The sequence below is a fragment of the Ranitomeya variabilis genome, chromosome 5 (assembly GCF_051348905.1).
Source record: "Ranitomeya variabilis isolate aRanVar5 chromosome 5, aRanVar5.hap1, whole genome shotgun sequence".
NCBI lineage: Eukaryota > Metazoa > Chordata > Amphibia > Anura > Dendrobatidae > Ranitomeya > Ranitomeya variabilis.
Window position 1 is genome coordinate 1319986 of NC_135236.1, and position 23218 is coordinate 1343203.

Consider the following 23218-nt stretch of genomic DNA (forward strand, 5'->3'; position numbering starts at 1 on the left):
TATAGGAGAAGGGAGGACACTACCCACACTGAGGAGCACTGTACACCCCGCACATAGGACCACGGGTGACATCAGACAGAAGTGACCGGTCAGTGACTGTACATATAGGAGAAGGGAGGACATTACCCACACTGAGGAGCACTGTACACCCCGCACATAGGACCACGGGTGACATCAGACAGAAGTGACCGGTCAGTGACTGTACATATAGGAGAAGGGAGGACACTACCCACACTGAGGAGCACTGTACACCCCGCACATAGGACCACGGGTGACATCACATAGAGAAGTGACCGGTCAGTGACTGTACATATAGGAGAAGGGAGGACACTACCCACACTGAGGAGCACTGTACACCCCACACATAGGACCACGGGTGACATCAGACAGAAGTGACCGGTCAGTGACTGTACATATAGGAGAAGGGAGGACACTACCCACACTGAGGAGCGCTGTACACCCCGCACATAGGACCACGGGTGACAGACAGAAGTGACCGGTCAGTGACTGTACATATAGGAGAAGGGAGGACACTACCCACACTGAGGAGCACTGTACACCCCGCACATAGGACCACGGGTGACATCAGACAGAAGTGACCGGTCAGTGACTGTACATATAGGAGAAGGGAGGACACTACCCACACTGAGGAGCGCTGTACACCCCGCACATAGGACCACGGGTGACAGACAGAAGTGACCGGTCAGTGACTGTACATATAGGAGAAGGGAGGACATTACCCACACTGAGGAGCACTGTACACCCAGCACATAGGACCACGGGTGACATCAGAGGGAAGTGACCGGTCAGTGACTGTACATATAGGAGAAGGGAGGACACTACCCACACTGAGGAGCACTGTACACCCCGCACATAGGACCACGGGTGACATCAGACAGAAGTGACCGGTCAGTGACTGTACATATAGGGGAAGGGAGGACACTACCCACACTGAGGAGCACTGTACATCCAGCACATAGGACCACGGGTGACATCAGACAGAAGTGACCGGTCAGTGACTGTACATATAGGGGAAGGGAGGACATTACCCACACTGAGGAGTACTGTACACCCCGCACATAGGACCACGGGTGACATCAGACAGAAGTGACCGGTCAGTGACTGTACATATAGGAGAAGGGAGGACACTACCCACACTGAGGAGCACTGTACACCCCGCACATAGGACCACGGGTGACATCACATAGAGAAGTGACCGGTCAGTGACTGTACATATAGGAGAAGGGAGGACACTACCCACACTGAGGAGCACTGTACACCCCGCACATAGGACCACGGGTGACATCAGACAGAAGTGACCGGTCAGTGACTGTACATATAGGAGAAGGGAGGACACTACCCACACTGAGGAGCACTGTACACCCCGCACATAGGACCACGGGTGACATCAGACAGAGAAGTGACCGGTCAGTGACTGTACATATAGGAGAAGGGAGGACACTACCCACACTGAGGAGCACTGTACACCCCGCACATAGGACCACGGGTGACATCAGACAGAAGTGACCGGTCAGTGACTGTACATATAGGAGAAGGGAGGACACTACCCACACTGAGGAGCACTGTACACCCCGCACATAGGACCACGGGTGACATCATACAGAGAAGTGACCGGTCAGTGACTGTACATATAGGAGAAGGGAGGACACTACCCACACTGAGGAGCACTGTACACCCCGCACATAGGACCACGGGTGACATCAGACAGAAGTGACCGGTCAGTGACTGTACATATAGGAGAAGGGAGGACACTACCCACACTGACGAGCACTGTACACCCCGCACATAGGACCACGGGTGACATCAGACAGAAGTGACCGGTCAGTGACTGTACATATAGGAGAAGGGAGGACACTACCCACACTGAGGAGCACTGTACACCCCGCACATAGGACCACGGGTGACATCAGACAGAAGTGACCGGTCAGTGACTACATATAGGAGAAGGGAGGACATTACCCACACTGAGGAGCACTGTACACCCCGCACATAGGACCACGGGTGACATCAGACAGAGAAGTGACCGGTCAGTGACTGTACATATAGGAGAAGGGAGGACACTACCCACACTGAGGAGCACTGTACACCCCACACATAGGACCACGGGTGACATCAGACAGAGAAGTGACCGGTCAGTGACTGTACATATAGGAGAAGGGAGGACACTACCCACACTGAGGAGCACTGTACACCCCGCACATAGGACCACGGGTGACATCAGACAGAAGTGACCGGTCAGTGACTGTACATATAGGAGAAGGGAGGACATTACCCACACTGAGGAGCACTGTACACCCCGCACATAGGACCACGGGTGACATCAGACAGAAGTGACCGGTCAGTGACTGTACATATAGGAGAAGGGAGGACACTACCCACACTGAGGAGCACTGTACACCCCGCACATAGGACCACGGGTGACATCATACAGAGAAGTGACCGGTCAGTGACTGTACATATAGGAGAAGGGAGGACACTACCCACACTGAGGAGCACTGTACACCCCGCACATAGGACCACGGGTGACATCAGACAGAAGTGACCGGTCAGTGACTGTACATATAGGAGAAGGGAGGACACTACCCACACTGAGGAGCACTGTACCCCCCCGCACATAGGACCACGGGTGACATCAGACAGAAGTGACCGGTCAGTGACTGTACATATAGGAGAAGGGAGGACACTACCCACACTGAGGAGCACTGTACACCCCGCACATAGGACCACTGGTGACATCAGACAGAAGTGACCGGTCAGTGACTGTACATATAGGAGAAGGGAGGACACTACCCACACTGAGAAGCACTGTACACCCCGCACATAGGACCACGGGTGACAGACAGAAGTGACCGGTCAGTGACTGTACATATAGGAGAAGGGAGGACACTACCCACACTGAGGAGCACTGTACACCCCGCACATAGGACCACGGGTGACATCACATAGAGAAGTGACCGGTCAGTGACTGTACATATAGGAGAAGGGAGGACACTACCCACACTGAGGAGCACTGTACACCCCGCACATAGGACCACGGGTGACATCAGACAGAAGTGACCGGTCAGTGACTGTACATATAGGAGAAGGGAGGACACTACCCACACTGAGGAGCACTGTACACCCAGCACATAGGACCACGGGTGACATCAGACAGAAGTGACCGGTCAGTGACTGTACATATAGGAGAAGGGAGGACACTACCCACACTGAGGAGCACTGTACACCCCGCACATAGGACCACGGGTGACATCAGACAGAAGTGACCGGTCAGTGACTGTACATATAGGGGAAGGGAGGACACTAACCACACTGAGAAGCACTGTACACCCCGCACATAGGACCACGGGTGACATCAGACAGAAGTGACCGGTCAGTGACTGTACATATAGGAGAAGGGAGGACATTACTCACACTGAGGAGCACTGTACACCCCGCACATAGGACCACGGGTGACATCAGACAGAGAAGTGACCGGTCAGTGACTGTACATATACGAGAAGGGAGGACACTACCCACACTGAGGAGAACTGTACACCCCGCACATAGGACCACGGGTGACATCAGACATGGAAGTGACCGGTCAGTGACTGTATATATAGGGGAAGGGAGGACACTACCCACACTGAGGAGCACTGTACACCCCGCACATAGGACCACGGGTGACATCAGACAGAAGTGACCGGTCAGTGACTGTACATATAGGAGAAGGGAGGACATTACCCACACTGAGGAGCACTGTACACCCCGCACATAGGACCACGGGTGACATCAGACAGAGAAGTGACCGGTCAGTGACTGTACATATACGAGAAGGGAGGACACTACCCACACTGAGGAGAACTGTACACCCCGCACATAGGACCACGGGTGACATCAGACATGGAAGTGACCGGTCAGTGACTGTATATATAGGGGGAAGGGAGGACACTACCCACACTGAGGAGCACTGTACACCCCGCACATAGGACCACGGGTGACATCAGACAGAAGTGACCGGTCAGTGACTGTACATATAGGAGAAGGGAGGACACTACCCACACTGAGGAGCACTGTACACCCCGCACATAGGACCACGGGTGACATCAGACAGAAGTGACCGGTCAGTGACTGTACATATAGGAGAAGGGAGGACACTACCCACACTGAGGAGAACTGTACACCCCGCACATAGGACCACGGGTGACATCAGACAGAAGTGACCGGTCAGTGACTGTACATATAGGAGAAGGGAGGACACTACCCACACTGAGGAGCACTGTACACCCCGCACATAGGACCACGGGTGACATCAGACAGAAGTGACCGGTCAGTGACTGTACATATAGGAGAAGGGAGGACACTACCCACACTGAGGAGCACTGTACACCCCGCACATAGGACCACGGGTGACATCAGACAGAAGTGACCGGTCAGTGACTACATATAGGAGAAGGGAGGACACTACCCACACTGAGAAGCACTGTACACCCCGCACATAGGACCACGGGTGACATCAGACAGAAGTGACCGGTCAGTGACTGTACATATAGGAGAAGGGAGGACACTACCCACACTGAGGAGCACTGTACACCCCGCACATAGGACCACGGGTGACATCAGACATGGAAGTGACCGGTCAGTGACTGTATATATAGGAGAAGGGAGGACACTACCCACACTGAGGAGCACTGTACACCCCACACATAGGACCACGGGTGACATCAGACAGAAGTGCCGGTCAGTGACTGTACATATAGGGGGAAGGGAGGACACTACCCACACTGAGGAGCACTGTACACCCCGCACATAGGACCACGGGTGACATCAGACAGAAGTGACCGGTCAGTGACTGTACATATAGGGGAAGGGAGGACACTACCCACACTGAGGAGCACTGTACACCCCGCACATAGGACCACGGGTGACAGACAGAAGTGACCGGTCAGTGACTGTACATATAGGGGAAGGGAGGACACTACCCACACTGAGGAGCACTGTAGACCCCGCACATAGGACCACGGGTGACATCAGACAGAGAAGTGACCGGTCAGTGACTGTACATATAGGGGAAGGGAGGACACTACCCACACTGAGGAGCACTGTACACCCCGCACATAGGACCACGGGTGACATCAGACAGGGAAGTGACCGGTCCTGTACATATAGGAGAAGGGAGGACACTACCCACACTGAGGAGCACTGTACACCCAGCACATAGGACCACGGGTGACATCAGACAGAAGTGACCGGTCAGTGACTGTACATATAGGGGAAGGGAGGACACTACCCACACTGAGGAGCACTGTACACCCAGCACATAGGACCACGGGTGACATCAGACAGAAGTGACCGGTCAGTGACTGTACATATAGGAGAAGGGAGGACACTACCCACACTGAGGAGCACTGTACACCCCGCACATAGGACCACGGGTGACATCAGACAGAGAAGTGACCGGTCAGTGACTGTACATATAGGAGAAGGGAGGACACTACCCACACTGAGGAGCACTGTACACCCCACACATAGGACCACGGGTGACATCAGACAGAAGTGACCGGTCAGTGACTGTACATATAGGAGAAGGGAGGACACTACCCACACTGAGGAGCACTGTACACCCCGCACATAGGACCACGGGTGACATCACACAGAGAAGTGACCGGTCAGTGACTGTACATATAGGAGAAGGGAGGACACTACCCACACTGAGGAGCACTGTACACCCCGCACATAGGACCACGGGTGACATCAGACATGGAAGTGACCGGTCAGTGACTGTACATATAGGAGAAGGGAGGACACTACCCACACTGAGGAGCACTGTAGACCCCGCACATAGGACCACGGGTGACATCAGACAGAAGTGACCGGTCAGTGACTGTACATATAGGAGAAGGGAGGACACTACCCACACTGAGGAGCACTGTACACCCCGCACATAGGACCACGGGTGACATCAGACAGAGAAGTGACCGGTCAGTGATTGTACACATAGGAGAAGGGAGGACACTACCCACACTGAGGAGCACTGTACACCCCGCACATAGGACCACGGGTGACATCAGACAGGGAAGTGACCGGTCCTGTACATATAGGAGAAGGGAGGACACTACCCACACTGAGGAGCACTGTACACCCAGCACATAGGACCACGGGTGACATCAGACAGAAGTGACCGGTCAGTGACTGTACATATAGGAGAAGGGAGGACACTACCCACACTGAGGAGCACTGTACACCCCGCACATAGGACCACGGGTGACATCAGACAGAGAAGTGACCGGTCAGTGACTGTACATATAGGAGAAGGGAGGACACTACCCACACTGAGGAGCACTGTACACCCAGCACATAGGACCACGGGTGACATCAGACAGAAGTGACCGGTCAGTGACTGTACATATAGGAGAAGGGAGGACACTACCCACACTGAGGAGAACTGTACACCCCGCACATAGGACCACGGGTGACATCAGACAGAAGTGACCGGTCAGTGACTGTACATATAGGAGAAGGGAGGACACTACCCACACTGAGGAGCACTGTACACCCCGCACATAGGACCACGGGTGACAGACAGAAGTGACCGGTCAGTGACTGTACATATAGGGGAAGGGAGGACACTACCCACACTGAGGAGCACTGTACACCCAGCACATAGGACCACGGGTGACAGACAGAAGTGACCGGTCAGTGACTGTACATATAGGGGAAGGGAGGACACTACCCACACTGAGGAGCACTGTACACCCCGCACATAGGACCACGGGTGACATCAGACAGAAGTGACCGGTCAGTGACTGTACATATAGGAGAAGGGAGGACACTACCCACACTGAGGAGAACTGTACACCCCGCACATAGGACCACAGGTGACATCAGAGGGAAGTGACCGGTCAGTGACTGTACATATAGGGGAAGGGAGGACACTACCCACACTGAGGAGCACTGTACACCCCGCACATAGGACCACAGGTGACATCAGACAGAAGTGACCGGTCAGTGACTGTACATATAGGAGAAGGGAGGACACTACCCACACTGAGGAGCACTGTACACCCCACACATAGGACCACGGGTGACATCAGAGGGAAGTGACCGGTCAGTGACTGTACATATAGGAGAAGGGAGGACACTACCCACACTGAGGAGCACTGTACACCCAGCACATAGGAACACGGGTGACATCACATAGAGAAGTGACCGGTCAGTGACTGTACATATAGGGGAAGGGAGGACATTACCCACACTGAGGAGCACTGTACACCCCGCACATAGGACCACGGGTGACATCAGACAGAAGTGACCGGTCAGTGACTGTACATATAGAAGGGAGGACACTACCCACACTGAGGAGCACTGTACACCCCGCACATAGGACCACGGGTGACATCAGACAGAAGTGACCGGTCAGTGACTGTACATATAGGAGAAGGGAGGACACTACCCACACTGAGGAGCACTGTACACCCCGCACATAGGACCACGGGTGACATCAGACAGAAGTGACCGGTCAGTGACTGTACATATAGGAGAAGGGAGGACACTACCCACACTGAGGAGCACTGTACACCCAGCACATAGGACCACGGGTGACATCAGACAGAAGTGACCGGTCAGTGACTGTACATATAGGGGAAGGGAGGACACTACCCACACTGAGGAGCACTGTACACCCCGCACATAGGACCACGGGTGACATCAGACAGAAGTGACCGGTCAGTGACTGTACATAGAGGAGAAGGGAGGACACTACCCACACTGAGGAGCACTGTACACCCCGCACATAGGACCACGGGTGACATCAGACAGAAGTGACCGGTCAGTGACTGTACATATAGGAGAAGGGAGGACACTACCCACACTGAGGAGCACTGTACACCCAGCACATAGGACCACGGGTGACATCAGACAGAAGTGACCGGTCAGTGACTGTACATATAGGAGAAGGGAGGACACTACCCACACTGAGGAGCACTGTACATCCCGCACATAGGACCACGGGTGACATCACATAGAGGAGTGACCGGTCAGTGACTGTACATATAGGAGAAGGGAGGACACTACCCACACTGAGGAGCACTGTACCCCCCGCACATAGGACAACGGGTGACAGACAGAAGTGACCGGTCAGTGACTGTACATATAGGAGAAGGGAGGACACTACCCACACTGAGGAGCACTGTACACCCCGCACATAGGACCACTGGTGACATCAGACAGAAGTGACCGGTCAGTGACTGTACATATAGGAGAAGGGAGGACACTACCCACACTGAGAAGCACTGTACACCCCGCACATAGGACCACGGGTGACATCAGACAGAAGTGACCGGTCAGTGACTGTACATATAGGAGAAGGGAGGACACTACCCACACTGAGGAGCACTGTACACCCCGCACATAGGACCACGGGTGACATCAGACAGAAGTGACCGGTCAGTGACTGTACATATAGGAGAAGGGAGGACACTACCCACACTGAGGAGCACTGTACACCCCGCACATAGGACCACGGGTGACATCAGACAGAAGTGACCGGTCAGTGACTGTACATATAGGAGAAGGGAGGACACTACCCACACTGAGGAGCACTGTACACCCCGCACATAGGACCACGGGTGACATCAGACAGAAGTGACCGGTCAGTGACTGTACATATAGGAGAAGGGAGGACACTACCCACACTGAGGAGCACTGTACACCCCGCACATAGGACCACGGGTGACATCAGACAGAAGTGACCGGTCAGTGACTGTACATATAGGAGAAGGGAGGACACTACCCACACTGAGGAGCACTGTACACCCCGCACATAGGACCACGGGTGACATCAGACAGAAGTGACCGGTCATTGATTGTACACATAGGAGAAGGGAGGACATTACCTTAGTGAATATAAGGTATTTTTCTTCACTTGCAGGCCGGAGCGGGGGCAGATAGCTCTTTATAGTGTAACGGATATCAGCCTTAAAGGCGGTGGCCGCATCATATAGAGACAAAATCTGCTGACCGTTTCCCTTTAATAGAATATGGCGTCTAAGTGTCGGGAATCCGGCAGCTACAGATCCTGCAGTAGCTGCACGTGGCCACCGGATGGCAGCATTGCAGTCTAACCTCTCTAAGGGGTGGAGACCATCAGCGCTGTTATAACCTGACATGTCACAGATTCCTTCTCAGCCAATCACATGTACAGGATTTGGGCTTCTGCACTCACAGCTTCTGCTGATCGACCTTGTCCTTGACGTCCATGGCATCGAGGATCTTCTTCACCATCTCATAGCGCTCCCGGCCTTTCACCTACAGAGACAGAGGGGTCAGGAACGTGGCGAAGAACCGGGGGCAACGTGGCGAAGAACCGGGGGCAACGTGGCCACGTAGCACTACCTGCACTGTGAACACCTCCTCCTCCTCAGCGAGAGGCTTCTTCTTCTTCAGGACCACAGAATCCTGGATCGGGGAGCTGGGAAGAGCTGTAGTCAGTAAAAGCAGTGCGTCAGTCAGATCTGAGCCCCCCAGCCCAGCCTGCACCATGTCCGGAATATTCAAGGAACCGCTGCCTCCCCCCAGCCCAGCCTGCACCATGTCCGGAATATGTAAGGAACCGCTGCCTTCCCCCAGCCCAGCCTGCACCATGTCCGATTATGTAAGGAACCGCTGCCTCCTCCAGCCCAGCCTGCACCATGTCCGGAACATGTAATAAGGAACAGCTGCCTCCTCCAGCCCAGCCTGCACCATGTCCGGAACATGTAATAAGGAACAGCTGCCTCCTCCAGCCCAGCCTGCACCATGTCCGGAATATTCAAGGAACCGCTGCCTCCCCCCAGCCTGCACCATGTCCGGAATATGTAAGGAACCGCTGCCCTCCCCCCCCCCAGCCTGCACCATGTCCGATTATGTAAGGAACCGCTGCCTCCTCCAGCCCAGCCTGCACCATGTCCGGAATATGTAAGGAACCGCTGCCTCTCCCCCCCAGCCTGCACCATGTCCGATTATGTAAGGAACCGCTGCCTCCTCCAGCCCAGCCTGCACCATGTCCGGAATATGTAAGGAACCGCTGCCTCCCCCCAGCCCAGCCTGCACCATGTCCGATTATGTAAGGAACCGCTGCCTCCTCCAGCCCAGCCTGCACCATGTCCGATTATGTAAGGAACCGCTGCCTCCCCCCAGCCCAGCCTGCACCATGTCCGGAATATGTAAGGAACCGCTGCCTCCCCCCAGCCCAGCCTGCACCATGTCCAGAATATGTAAGGAACCGCTGCCTCCCCCCAGCCCAGCCTGCACCATGTCCGATTATGTAACGAACCGCTGCCTCCCCCCAGCCTGCACCATGTCCGGAACATGTAAGGAACCACTGCCTCCCCCCAGCCCAGCCTGCACCATGTCCGGAACATGTAAGGAACCGCTGCCTCCCCCCAGCCCAGCCTGCTCAATGCCCATCCACCTCGTTTTCCGCTGGTTTTCAGCTCCTTCTTCTTCTGAAAGTTTTCCTCTTCAGTCCTACGATCCCGTCCAGGACAAGCACAGATCCGGACCTCAAAGCATCGACGTCCCAGAAGTACACCCCTAAAAACCAAAAGGAATGGGAAATCAGGTGAAAAGAAGAAGTGCTGCCTACATCAGGGGAGGGAGCGGAGGAAAATGGAAGGGATGTTAGGGGAGGGAGCAACGGGGAAGTAGGGACAGGAGAGAGGGACTGGAGGGAAGCAGGGACAGGAGGGAGGGACGGGGACTGCAGGGAGGGAGGGGGACTGGGGAATGGAGGGAGGGAGGGAGGGGTGTTGGAGCTGCGGCCTCGTCTGCCCGGCATGCACTACCCGCTGCTTACTGTTTGGTCTCCAGTGTGATGATGGTCATGATGGGGCGACGGTTCATCCCACCCATGCAGGAGCTGTTACACATGTAGTTCAGGAGGAGAACAGTGCACTCTGAGCCCACCTATGGAGAGAAAATGACAGGGCAGCGAGGGGCACACGGGGCAGCGAGGGGCACACGGGGCAGCGAGGGGCACACGGGGCAGCGAGGGGCACACGGGGCAGCGAGGGGCACACGGGGCAGCGAGGGGCACACGGGGCAGCGAGGGGCACACGGGGCAGCGAGGGGCACACGGGGCAGCGAGGGGCACACGGGGCAGCGAGGGGCACACGGGGCAGCGAGGGGCACACGGGGCAGCGAGGGGCACACGGGGCAGCGAGGGGCGCAGGTCCATGGCCTGCGGAGAAGAGGCCACCGTCCTTACCTGTGGCTCCTCATACGGCACGCAGACATTGTGACGACCATTGAAGTCCTCAGCGTAATAAGCCTGAACATTGCCCTCCACGCGAATCAGGTGACTCCTGGGGGCAGAATCTGGGGGAGAGAAGAGTCCACAAACATTGCTCCTCAGTCCATACACCAGCGAGACCAACACATGCCCAATATCAGAGCATGGAGACCCCCATACACAGGCAGAGCACCCACCGCACACCCATACCACAGCATGGAGACCCCCATACACAGGCAGAGTACCCACCGCACACCCATACCACAGCATGAAGACCCCCATACACAGGCAGAGCACCCACCGCACACCCATACCACAGCATGGAGACCCCCATACACAGGTGGAGCACCCACCCATACCACAGCATGAAGACCCCCATACACAGGCGGAGCACCCCCCCCCCGCACTCACCGTCTCCGGCCTCCACGCTCCGCTCGTGGTGCGGGCAGCGTCTCACCACCTCGGCCACATGTTCTGACTTCTTGTACACGGCCACAGCACGGATGGCCGAGCCGGCGGGGGGCGCGTTCCCCACACGGATCAGCACCGGACAGGTCTTGGCCGACTGGCAGAAGAGCTTGTTCAGGTCTGGAGAGTACTGAAAGGACAGGGGACGGAGTGAGGGTCTGCGCGCGCGAGGGTCTGCGCGCGCGAGGGTCTGCGCGCGCGAGGGTCTGCGCGCCCACCAGTCCCGGCATGTCCCCCGCCCACTCACCGTGCAGGTCACAGACTTGGCCGTCCCATTCTGCTGGAACTCCAGCTGTAGGCCGTGCTGCCCGGGGTAATCTTCAGTAGAGGGGACGGCTGAGCTGGAGACCGGAGCAAACGTGCTGCTGACCCCGCCCTCCTGTAAGGCCGCCACCGCCGGCATCGTGGGCTGCAGCGGGAATCCGAAGTCCTGGAGGAGAGAACTGATGAGACCAAAGCAGCCGCCGGGCGGGCAGTGCCGGAGGCCACGGGGACACCCACGCCCCACACAGAAAGGGGGAACCCAAGGAGGAGGGACGCAGCCCTGCACCAAAGGGGGGAACCCCGAGGAGGAGGGACGCAACCCCAAACTCACAGGGCACTTACTATGTACTCCGCACTGTACGGCACCTCTGGGAGGTCAGCATCCGGCAGCCTGAAAGACAGAAAACACATGACGGCGGACACCGGCCGAGATAACACCCCCCCGCCGCAAAACATGGATGGATGGGGGTGTGTGTGTGTGTGTGTGTGTGTGTGTGTGTGTGTGTGTGTGTGTGTGTGTGTGTGTGTGTGTGTGTGTGTGTGTGTGTGTGTGTGTGTGTGTGTGTGTGTGTGTGTGTGTGTACAACCACCCCCACACATGTAACCGCCAACACGTGTAACTCACACACCAGGAAATAGGATGAATTTCTTATCACTTCAATTACACATACAGAGCTCTCAGCTGCAGTTTCCTCTGCCTGTGTGATTTCACCTTCCCCCTCCCCTGCTATACAGCTGTAATGTGAGACCAGCGTGCCAGCAGCCCTCACTGAGGAGTTTATGGCCGTAAACTGAGAGTACAAGTAGAAGCACATGGGGACCAGGTTCCTTTGTCCTCGCTCATGTAACTATCACAGCATCGATTAATGATACAAGTGGGACTAATCCAGATTTCACCTGTGACTCGGTAGAACTACCAGTGAGGTTTCTAGGCCCCAGAAACGGACTACTACGTACCTGGGTCACCCCATGTCTATACTTACATGAACCCCCAGGTCACGCTGGGTTACACGGGTGCCGTCTCTCTACGAGGTTCATACGCCGAGATATGTGGGATGATGGTATTTCCTATACTCAGAGGAATGCATCCATAGCTCTGCCCACCCCATGGGGTCATCCAGGGGGAGACCCGTAGGTTTGGGCAAAGGTATAAACCTCAGAGGCCCAGACAAGAGGGGGGGGGGGGGTTTGCTGCAAGCTCCAAACTGGACCTGGGATATAGATAAATCCCCTTCAGAAGAGAACCAAACCCCCCGGGCCGTGACGTACTGGTGTGAGCGGTGGGATGATACAGGTGTCCCTCTGATCCGTGACATGTAATCCCCGTGTAACCACACACACACACCCCACTACATTATTGTGTATGAGCGCACAACATGCCGAGCTGTAATATCGCACACACAAGCCCCTCGGCGGCCATACTGTCTGCACACTGGACAATCACTGAGGATGAAGGGACTCACAGGCTCCAGAGGTCCTCGAAGGTCTCCTGACTGAGCGGAGGTTCCATCCCTCCATCACTCTGCGGCTCCATGGGGGCAGATTACTGCGGAGGAAACACTGAGGTTACAGCAGGCTACACACAGGCAGGAGAAGGTGCGGCGCACAGCAGTATACACTATATACAGTGTGTGTGTGGGCAGGGCTGTACAGGCCGAGTCGTGGAAATGGAGCAGTCAGAGGTTTGGCTTACCAACTCCCTCCAGGAAAGAGGGCGCGCACCGCCGGCTCCCGAGGAGGGAGGGAGGGAGGGCGCACACCACAGGCTCCCGGGGAGGGAGGGAGGGAGGGCGCACACCACAGGCTCCCGGGGAGGGAGGGAGGGAGGGCGCACACCACAGGCTCCCGGGGAGGGAGGGAGGGCGCACACCGGCTCCCGGAGGGGAGGGAGGGCGCACACCACCGGCTCCCGGGGAGGAGGGAGGGAGGGCGCACACCACAGGCTCCCGGGGAGGAGGGAGGGAGGGCGCACACCACCGGCTCCCGGGGAGGGAGGGCGCACACCACAGGCTCCCGGGGAGGGAGGGAGGGAGGGCGCACACCACAGGCTCCCGGGGAGGGAGGGAGGGAGGGCGCACACCACAGGCTCCCGGGGAGGGAGGGAGGGCGCACACCACCGGCTCCCGGGGAGGGAGGGAGGGCGCACACCACCGGCTCCCGGGGGGGAGGGAGGGCGCACACCGGCTCCCGGGGGGGAGGGAGGGCGCACACCGGCTCCCGGGGGGGAGGGTCAGTCCTCACCAGTATTCGATTCCTGATGATCTCTCTGCTACCTTCCTCGTGTCGGGAATTTCCCAGATCCCGACATGCTTTGCGCTGTTACCGCCCACATTAATAGACAGCTAGGGTTATTTCCGGCAGCTGAAACGCAAACAGAGAGGATTACTTCCGGGTCACGTTGCCGGGCGGCTGTTCATTGGTGGAGCGATCAATGTGTTACTAGCGGTCAAAGGTTCACGCCCACCTACAGGTCTTCTCCCATTCTCGCCTTCTCATTGGTCAGTTCTTTTATTGCGCCCCCTCTTAAATATTAATGAGTAATCAACAAAGTGACAGAAGGAGAAGCGCCGGGAAACGTGAGGGACGGCGGCGGCTGCAGTGACGCTCAGTGTGCGCACGTGCTGCTATAGAAACCGGAATCCGGAAACCGCTGCTGCCAAATGTGGCAAAACCGAGATGTTGGTGAAGAGTCTTAGAGCCGTGAACGGCCGGTAACCGGAGCCGCCATGGTGAGCGGTGCCCTCAGGTGACAGACGCTCTCTATCCGGTGTCGTCCGTCCTGCGCTCTTCTCCCTCCATCCGGTGTCGTCCGTCCGTCCGTCCTGCGCTCTTCTCCCTCCATCCGGTGTCGTCCGTCCATCCGTCCTGTGCTCTTCTCCCTCCATCCGGTGTCGTCCGTCCGTCCGTCCTGTGCTCTTCTCCCTCCATCCGGTGTCGTCCGTCCGTCCGTCCTGTGCTCCTCTCCCTCCATCCGGTGTCGTCCGTCCGTCCTGTGCTCTTCTCCCTCCATCCAGTGTCGTGCGTCCGCCCTGCGCTCTTCTCCCTCCATCCGGTGTCGTCCGTCCGCCCTGCGCTCTTCTCCCTCCATCCGGTGTCGTCCGTCCGCCCTGCGCTCTTCTCCCTCCATCCGGTGTCGTCCGTCCGCCCTGCGCTCTTCTCCCTCCATCCGGTGTCGTCCGTCCGCCCTGCGCTCTTCTCCCTCCATCCGGTGTCGTCCGTCCGCCCTGCGCTCTTCTCCCTCCATCCGGTGTCGTCCGTCCATCCATCCATCCTGTGCTCTTCTCCCTCCATCCGGTGTCGTCCGTCCTGCGCTCTTCTCCCTCCATCCGGTGTCGTCCGTCCGTCCTGCGCTCTTCTCCCTCCATCCGGTGTCGTCCGTCCTGCGCTCTTCTTCCTCCATCCGGTGTCGTCCATCCTGCGCTCTTCTCCCTCCATCCGGTGTCGTCCGTCCGTTCTGCGCTCTTCTCCCTCCATCCGGTGTCGTCCGTCTGTCTTGCGCTCTTCTCCCTCATTCCGGTGTCGTCCATCCTGCAGTATACAGTTGTGCTCAAAAGTTTACCCACCCTGACAGAATTTTTGCTTTGTTGGCATTTTGTTCAAAGAATATGAATGATATCACCCAAACTTTTTCTCCGCTCATGTTTAGTGGTTGGGTGAAGCCATTTATTGTCAGACTTCTGTGTTTTCTCTTTTTAGATCATAATGACAACCCAAAACATCCAAATGACCCTGATCAAAAGTTCACATCCCCCATTTCTTAAAACCGTGTATTGGTCCCTCTAACATCAATGACGGCTTGAAGTCTTTTGTGGTAGTTCTGGATGAGGTTCTTTATTTTCTCAGATGTAAAGCTGCCCACTCTTCTTGGCAAAAAGCCTCCAATTCCTGTAAATTCCTGGGCTGTGTAGCATGAACTGCGCGCTTGAGATCTCCCCAGAGTGCCTCAATGATATTGAGGTCAGGAGACTGAGATGTCCACTCCAGAACCTTCACTTTGTTGACTCTGCCTTGTGTTTTGGATTGTTGTCATGTTGGAACGTCCAATGTCATGTTCTCAATGGCAAGAGAACATAGCATCAGCATATATAGGAACTAGCTCTTGGAAGATGGGAACTGAGCTGACCATGAACTAAACCTAACGCACAACTAGCAGTGGCCGGGTAGCATGCCTACGTTGATTCTAGATGCCCAGCACCAGCCGGAGGACTAAATAATGCTAGCAGAGGAAAATATTAGTCCTAGCTCACCTCTAGAGAAATACCCCGAAAGGAGACAGAGGCCCCCCACATGTATTGGCGGTGAATTAAGATGAAATAACAAACGTAGTATGAAAATAGGTTTAGCAAATTTGAGGTCCACTTACTACATAGCAGAAGACAGAAAGGACACTTTCATGGTCAGCTGAAAACCCTATCAAAACACCATCCAGAAATTACTTTAAAACTCTGGCATTAGCTCATAACACCAGAGTGGCAATTCCTGTTCACAAGAGCTTTCCAGACACAGTAACGAAACTACAGCTGTGAACTGGAACAAAAATGCAAAAACAAACATGGACAAGAGTCCAACTTATCTAGTAGTTGTCTAGGAGCAGGAACAAGCACAGAGAGGCTTCTGATAACATTGTTGACCGGCAAGCAACTAACAGAGCAGCAAGGCTATATAGCGACTCCCACATCTTGATGGGAACAGGTGAACAGAGAAGATGAAGACACCAGTTCAATTCCACCAGTAGCCACCGGGGGAGCCCAGAATCCAAATTCACAACAGTACCCCCCCCTCAAGGAGGGGGCACCGAACCCTCACCAGAACCACCAGGGCGATCAGGATGGGCCCTATGAAAGGCACGAACCAAATCAGAGGCATGAACATCAGATGCATTCACCCAAGAATTATCCTCCTGGCCGTATCCCTTCCACTTGACCAGATACTGGAGTCTCCGTCTGGAAACACGAGAGTCTAAGATTTTCTCCACAACGTACTCCAACTCACCCTCAACCAACACCGGAGCAGGAGGCTCAACGGAAGGCACAACCGGTACCTCATACCTGCGCAATAATGACCGATGAAAAACGTTATGAATAGAAAAGGATGCAGGGAGGTCCAAACGGAAGGAAACAGGGTTAAGAATCTCCAATATCTTATACGGGCCGATGAACCGAGGCTTAAACTTAGGAGAAGAGACCCTCATAGGGACAAAACGAGAAGACAACCACACCAAATCCCCAACACAAAGCCGAGGACCAACACGACGGTGGCGGTTGGCAAAAAGCTGAGTCTTCTCCTGGGACAACCTCAAATTGTCCACCACCTGCCCCCAGATCTGATGCAATCTCTCCACCACAGCATCCACTCCAGGACAATCCGAAGATTCCACCTGACCAGAGGAAAATCGAGGATGAAACCCCGAATTACAGAAAAACGGGGACACCAAAGTGGCAGAGCTGGCCCGATTATTGAGAGCGAACTCTGCCAATGGCAAAAAAGCAACCCAATCATCCTGGTCAGCAGACACAAAACACCTCAGATATGTCTCCAGGGTCTGATTAGTCCGCTCGGTCTGGCCATTCGTCTGAGGATGGAAAGCGGACGAAAAAGATAAATCTATGCCCATCCTAGCACAGAATGCCCGCCAAAATCTAGACACGAATTGGGTCCCTCTGTCAGAAATGATATTCTCAGGAATACCATGCAAACGAACAACATTTTGAAAAAACAGAGGAACCAACTCGGAAGAAGAAGGCAACTTGGGCAGAGGAACCAAATGGACCATCTTAGAGAAACGGTCACACACCACCCAGATGACAGACATCTTCTGAGAAACAGGCAGATCTGAAATAAAATCCATCGAGATGTGCGTCCAAGGCCTCTTAGGAATAGGCAAGGGCAACAATAATCCACTAGCCCGAGAACAACAAGGCTTGGCCCGAGCACAAACGTCACAAGACTGCACAAAGCCTCGCACATCTCGTGACAGGGAAGGCCACCAGAAGGACCTTGCCACCAAATCCCTGGTACCAAAAATGCCAGGATGACCTGCCAACGCAGAAGAATGAACCTCAGAGATGACTCTACTGGTCCAATCATCAGGAACAAACAGTTTATCAGGTGGGCAACGATCCGGTCTATCCGCCTGAAACTCCTGCAAGGCCCGCCGCAGGTCTGGAGAAACGGCTGACAATACCACTCCATCCTTAAGGATACCTGTGGGCTCAGAGTTACCAGGCGAGTCAGGCTCAAAACTCCTAGAAAGGGCATCCGCCTTAACATTCTTAGAACCCGGTAGGTATGACACCACAAAATTAAACCGAGAGAAAAATAATGACCAGCGCGCCTGTCTAGGATTCAGGCGCCTGGCGGTCTCAAGATAAATCAAATTTTTGTGGTCAGTCAATACCACCACCTGATGTCTGGCCCCCTCAAGCCAATGGCGCCACTCCTCAAAAGCCCACTTCATGGCCAAAAGCTCCCGATTCCCAACATCATAATTCCGCTCAGCGGGCGAAAATTTACGGGAAAAGAAGGCACAAGGCCTCATCACGGAGCAGTCAGAACTTTTCTGCGACAACACTGCCCCAGCTCCGATCTCAGAAGCGTCGACCTCAACCTGAAAAGGTAGAGCAGCATCAGGCTGACGCAACACAGGGGCAGAGGAAAAACGGCGCTTAAGCTCCCGAAAGGCCTCCACAGCGTCAGGGGACCAATCAGCAACATCAGCACCCTTCTTAGTCAAATCGGTCAATGGCTTAGCAATATCCGAAAAACCAGCAATAAATCGACGATAAAAGTTAGCAAAGCCCAAAAATTTCTGAAGACTCTTAAGAGAAGAGGGCTGCGTCCAATCACAAATAGCTTGAACCTTGACAGGATCCATTTCAATGGAAGAGGGAGAAAAAATATATCCCAAAAAGGAAATCCTCTGTACCCCAAAAACACACTTAGAACCCTTCACACACAAAGAATTAGACCGCAAAACCTGGAAAACCCTCCTGACTTGCTGGACATGAGAGTCCCAGTCATCCGAAAAAATCAGAATATCATCCAGATACACAATCATAAATTTATCCAAATAATCGCGAAAAATATCATGCATAAAGGACTGGAAAACTGACGGAGCATTTGAAAGACCAAAAGGCATCACTAAATACTCAAAGTGGCCCTCGGGCGTATTAAATGCGGTTTTCCACTCATCCCCCTGCCTGATTCGCACCAAATTATACGCCCCACGAAGGTCAATCTTAGAGAACCACTTGGCCCCCTTTATGCGAGCAAACAAATCAGTCAGCAACGGCAATGGGTATTGATATTTAACAGTGATTTTGTTCAAAAGCCGATAATCGATACATGGTCTCAAAGAGCCGTCTTTTTTTTGACACAAAGAAAAAACCGGCTCCTAAGGGAGATGACGATGGACGAATATGTCCCTTTTCCAAGGACTCCTTTATATATTCTCGCATAGCAGTATGTTCAGGCACAGACAGATTAAATAAACGACCCTTTGGGTATTTACTACCCGGGATTAAATCTATGGCACAATCGCACTCTCGGTGCGGAGGTAACGAACCAAGCTTGGATTCTTCAAAGACGTCACGATAGTCAGACAGGAACTCAGGAATTTCAGAGGGAATAGATGATGAAATGGAAACCACAGGTACATCCCCATGAGCCCCCTTACATCCCCAGCTCAACACAGACATAGCTCTCCAGTCGAGGACTGGGTTGTGAGATTGCAGCCAAGGCAATCCTAGCACCAAATCATCATGTAGATTATACAGCACCAGAAAGCGAATAATCTCCTGGTGATCCGGATTAATACGCATAGTTACTTGTGTCCAGTATTGTGGTTTATTATTAGCCAATGGGGTGGAGTCAATCCCCTTCAGAGGAATAGGAGTCTCCAAAGGCTCTAAATCATACCCACAGCGTTTGGCAAAGGACCAATCCATAAGACTCAAAGCGGCGCCAGAGTCGACATAGGCGTCCGTGGTAATAGATGACAAAGAGCAAATCAGGGTCACAGATAGAATAAACTTAGACGGTAAGGTGCAAATGGAAACAGATTTATCAAGCTTTTTAGTGCGCTTAGAGCATGCTGATATAACATGAGTAGAATCACCACAATAGAAACACAACCCATTTTTCCGTCTAAAATTCTGCCGCTCGCTTCGGGACAGAATTCTATCACACTGCATACTCTCTGGCGACTTCTCAGTGGACACCGCCAGATGGTGCACTGGTTTGCGCTCCCGCAAACGCCTATCGATCTGAATAGCCATTGTCATGGACTCATTCAGACCCGCAGGCACAGGGAACCCCACCATAACATCCTTAATGGCATCAGAGAGACCCTCTCTGAAAGTCGCCGCCAGGGCGCACTCATTCCACTGAGTAAGCACAGACCATTTACGGAATCTTTGGCAGTAAATTTCCGCTTCATCTTGCCCCTGAGATAGGGACATCAAAGTTTTTTCTGCCTGAAGCTCCAAATGAGGTTCGTCATAAAGCAACCCCAAGGCCAGAAAAAACGCATCCACATTGAGCAACGCAGGATCCCCTGGTGTCAATGAAAAAGCCCAGTCTTGAGGGTCGCCCCGGAGCAAGGAAATCACAATCCTGACCTGCTGTGCAGGGTCTCCGGCAGAGCGAAATTTCAGGGACAAAAATAATTTGCAATTATTTCGAAAATTCTGAAACCCAGATCTATTCCCCGAGAAAAATTCCGGCAAAGGAATTCTCGGCTCAGATACAGGTGCATGACAAACAAAGTCTTGCAAATTTTGTACCTTCGTGGCGAGATTATTCAAACCTGCAGTTACACTCTGAAGATCCATTACAAACAGGTGCACAGAGCCATTCAAAGATTAGAAGGAGAAAAAAAAAAAAAAAAAAAAAAAAAATCTCAGCAGACTTCTTATTTCTCTCCTTTCTCAGCCAAGGATCTTAACCCTTTAGTGGGCCGGTCAAACTGTCATGTTCTCAATGGCAAGAGAACATAGCATCAGCATATATAGGAACTAGCTCTTGGAAGATGGGAACTGAGCTGACCATGAACTAAATCTAACGCACAACTAGCAGTGGCCGGGTAGCATGCCTACGTTGATTCTAGATGCCCAGCACCAGCCGGAGGACTAAATAATTCTAGCAGAGGAAAATATTAGTCCTAGCTCACCTCTAGAGAAATACCCCGAAAGGAGACAGAGGCCCCCCACATGTATTGGCGGTGAATTAAGATGAAACAACAAACGTAGTATGAAAATAGGTTTAGCAAATTTGAGGTCCACTTACTACATAGCAGAAGACAGAAAGGACACTTTCATGGTCAGCTGAAAACCCTATCAAAACACCATCCAGAAATTACTTTAAAACTCTGGCATTAGCTCATAACACCAGAGTGGCAATTCCTGTTCACAAGAGCTTTCCAGACACAGTAACGAAACTACAGCTGTGAACTGGAACAAAAATGCAAAAACAAACATGGACAAGAGTCCAACTTATCTAGTAGTTGTCTAGGAGCAGGAACAAGCACAGAGAGGCTTCTGATAACATTGTTGACCGGCAAGCAACTAACAGAGCAGCAAGGCTATATAGCGACTCCCACATCTTGATGGGAACAGGTGAACAGAGAAGATGAAGACACCAGTTCAATTCCACCAGTAGCCACCGGGGGAGCCCAGAATCCAAATTCACAACAGTCCAAGTACGTCCCATGTGCAGCTTCCGGTCTGATGATTGCAAATTTGCCTCCAGTATTTGCTGATAACGTGCTGCATTCATCTTTCCTTCAACTTTGACCAAGTTTCCTGTGCCTTTGTAGGTCACACATCCCAAAAATATCAGCGATCCACCTCCGTGCTTTACAGTGTATGTGTGTGTATGTGTGTATGTGTATATATATATATATATATATATATATATATATATATATATATATATATATATATATATATATTATATTATATGTGTGTGTGTACAGACCAAAAGTTTGGACACACCTTCTCATTTAAAGATTTTTCTGTATTTTCATGGCTATGAAAATTGCACATTCACACTGAAGGCATCAAAACTATGAAATAACACATGTGGAATTATATACTTAACAAAAAAGTGTGAAACAACTGAAATTATGTCTTATATTCTAGGTTCTTCAAAGTAGCCATCTTTTGCTTTGATGACTGCTTTGCACACTCTTGGCATTCTCTTGATGAGCTTCAAGAGGTAGTCACCGGGAATGGTCTTCCAACAATCTTGAAGGAGTTCCCAGAGATGCTTAGCACTTGTTGGCCCTTTTTGCCTTCACTCTGCTGTCCAGCTCACCCCAAACCATCTCGATTGGGTTCAGGTCTGGTGACTGTGGAGGCCAGGTCATCTGGCGGAGCACCCCATCACTCTCCTTCTTGGTCATATAGCCCTTACACAGCCTGGAGGTGTGTTTGGGGTCATTGTCCTGTTGAAAAATAAATGATGGTCCAACTAAACGCAAACCGGATGGAATAGCATGCCGCTGCAAGATGCTGTGGTAGCCATGCTGGTTCAGTATGCCTTCAATTTTGAATAAATCCCCAACAGTGTCACCAGCAAAGCCCCCCCACACCACCACACCTCCTCCTCCATGCTTCACGGTGGGAACCAGGCATGTAGAGTCCATCCGTTCACCTTTTCTGCGTCACACAAAGACACGGTGGTTGGAACCAAAGATCTCAAATTTGGACTCATCAGACCAAAGCGCAGATTTCCACTGGTCTAATGTCCATTCCTTGTGTTCTTTAGCCCAAACAAGTCTCTTCTGCTTGTTGCCTGTCCTTAGCAGTGGTTTCCTAGCAGCTATTTTACCCTTCGCCACGACAGCACCCCACATGAGAGAGAGGGATCCCGCCCCATAGGAACAGGAAACCTACAGAATAAAAGGAGGCGGTCCCCTCTCCTCCTCAGTTTAGGTTTCCTGTTCCTACAGGGACCCGGCTTACCTACAGATGAAGAGGATCCCTGGGCCATGCACCTGCCTGCGCCGGTGTCTAAGGGAACGGCAGGGGCTGCGGTTTCAGAAGCAGTGGCGGGGGAGCCCCTGCTTGCAGCCTCCCCCCTCGTCTGGCCGAACTTCCATGGTCCGGGTCCGGTCACCGTGGGTCCGCCCGGCACCATGAGGACGCGCGCGCTTCAGCAGCCAGCTTAATACTTCTGGCCGCCGCATGGTTAGTGAGAGCGGCGCGTCTAACCCGGAAG

At 53.4% G+C, this 23218-nt stretch overlaps 2 protein-coding genes across 3 annotated transcripts in view; one reads left to right on the plus strand and one right to left on the minus strand.

The window, feature by feature from the left end:
- TP53 (tumor protein p53) overlaps positions 1 to 14363 on the minus strand; it is a 31625-nt gene extending 17262 nt beyond the window's left edge. The window contains exons 1-10 of the mRNA XM_077261430.1: positions 14240 to 14363; positions 13462 to 13544; positions 12341 to 12389; positions 11982 to 12164; positions 11678 to 11864; positions 11243 to 11352; positions 10832 to 10941; positions 10448 to 10569; positions 9391 to 9476; positions 9221 to 9303 (exon numbers count right to left, since the gene is read on the minus strand). Coding sequence (XP_077117545.1) covers positions 9221 to 9303; positions 9391 to 9476; positions 10448 to 10569; positions 10832 to 10941; positions 11243 to 11352; positions 11678 to 11864; positions 11982 to 12164; positions 12341 to 12389; positions 13462 to 13532 — 1001 coding nt within the window. The 5' untranslated portion in view covers positions 13533 to 13544; positions 14240 to 14363. The remainder of the gene's footprint in view (positions 1 to 9220; positions 9304 to 9390; positions 9477 to 10447; positions 10570 to 10831; positions 10942 to 11242; positions 11353 to 11677; positions 11865 to 11981; positions 12165 to 12340; positions 12390 to 13461; positions 13545 to 14239) is intronic.
- A 146-nt stretch (positions 14364 to 14509) lies between these two features.
- The window catches only part of LOC143774122 (monocarboxylate transporter 13-like), a 79015-nt gene continuing 70306 nt past the window's right edge, over positions 14510 to 23218 (plus strand). The window contains exon 1 of one of the 2 annotated variants that reach the window (XM_077261427.1): positions 14510 to 14744. The gene's annotated coding sequence lies outside the window, so the exon portion shown is untranslated. The remainder of the gene's footprint in view (positions 14745 to 23218) is intronic. The other variant, XM_077261428.1, reaches the window with a different exon arrangement.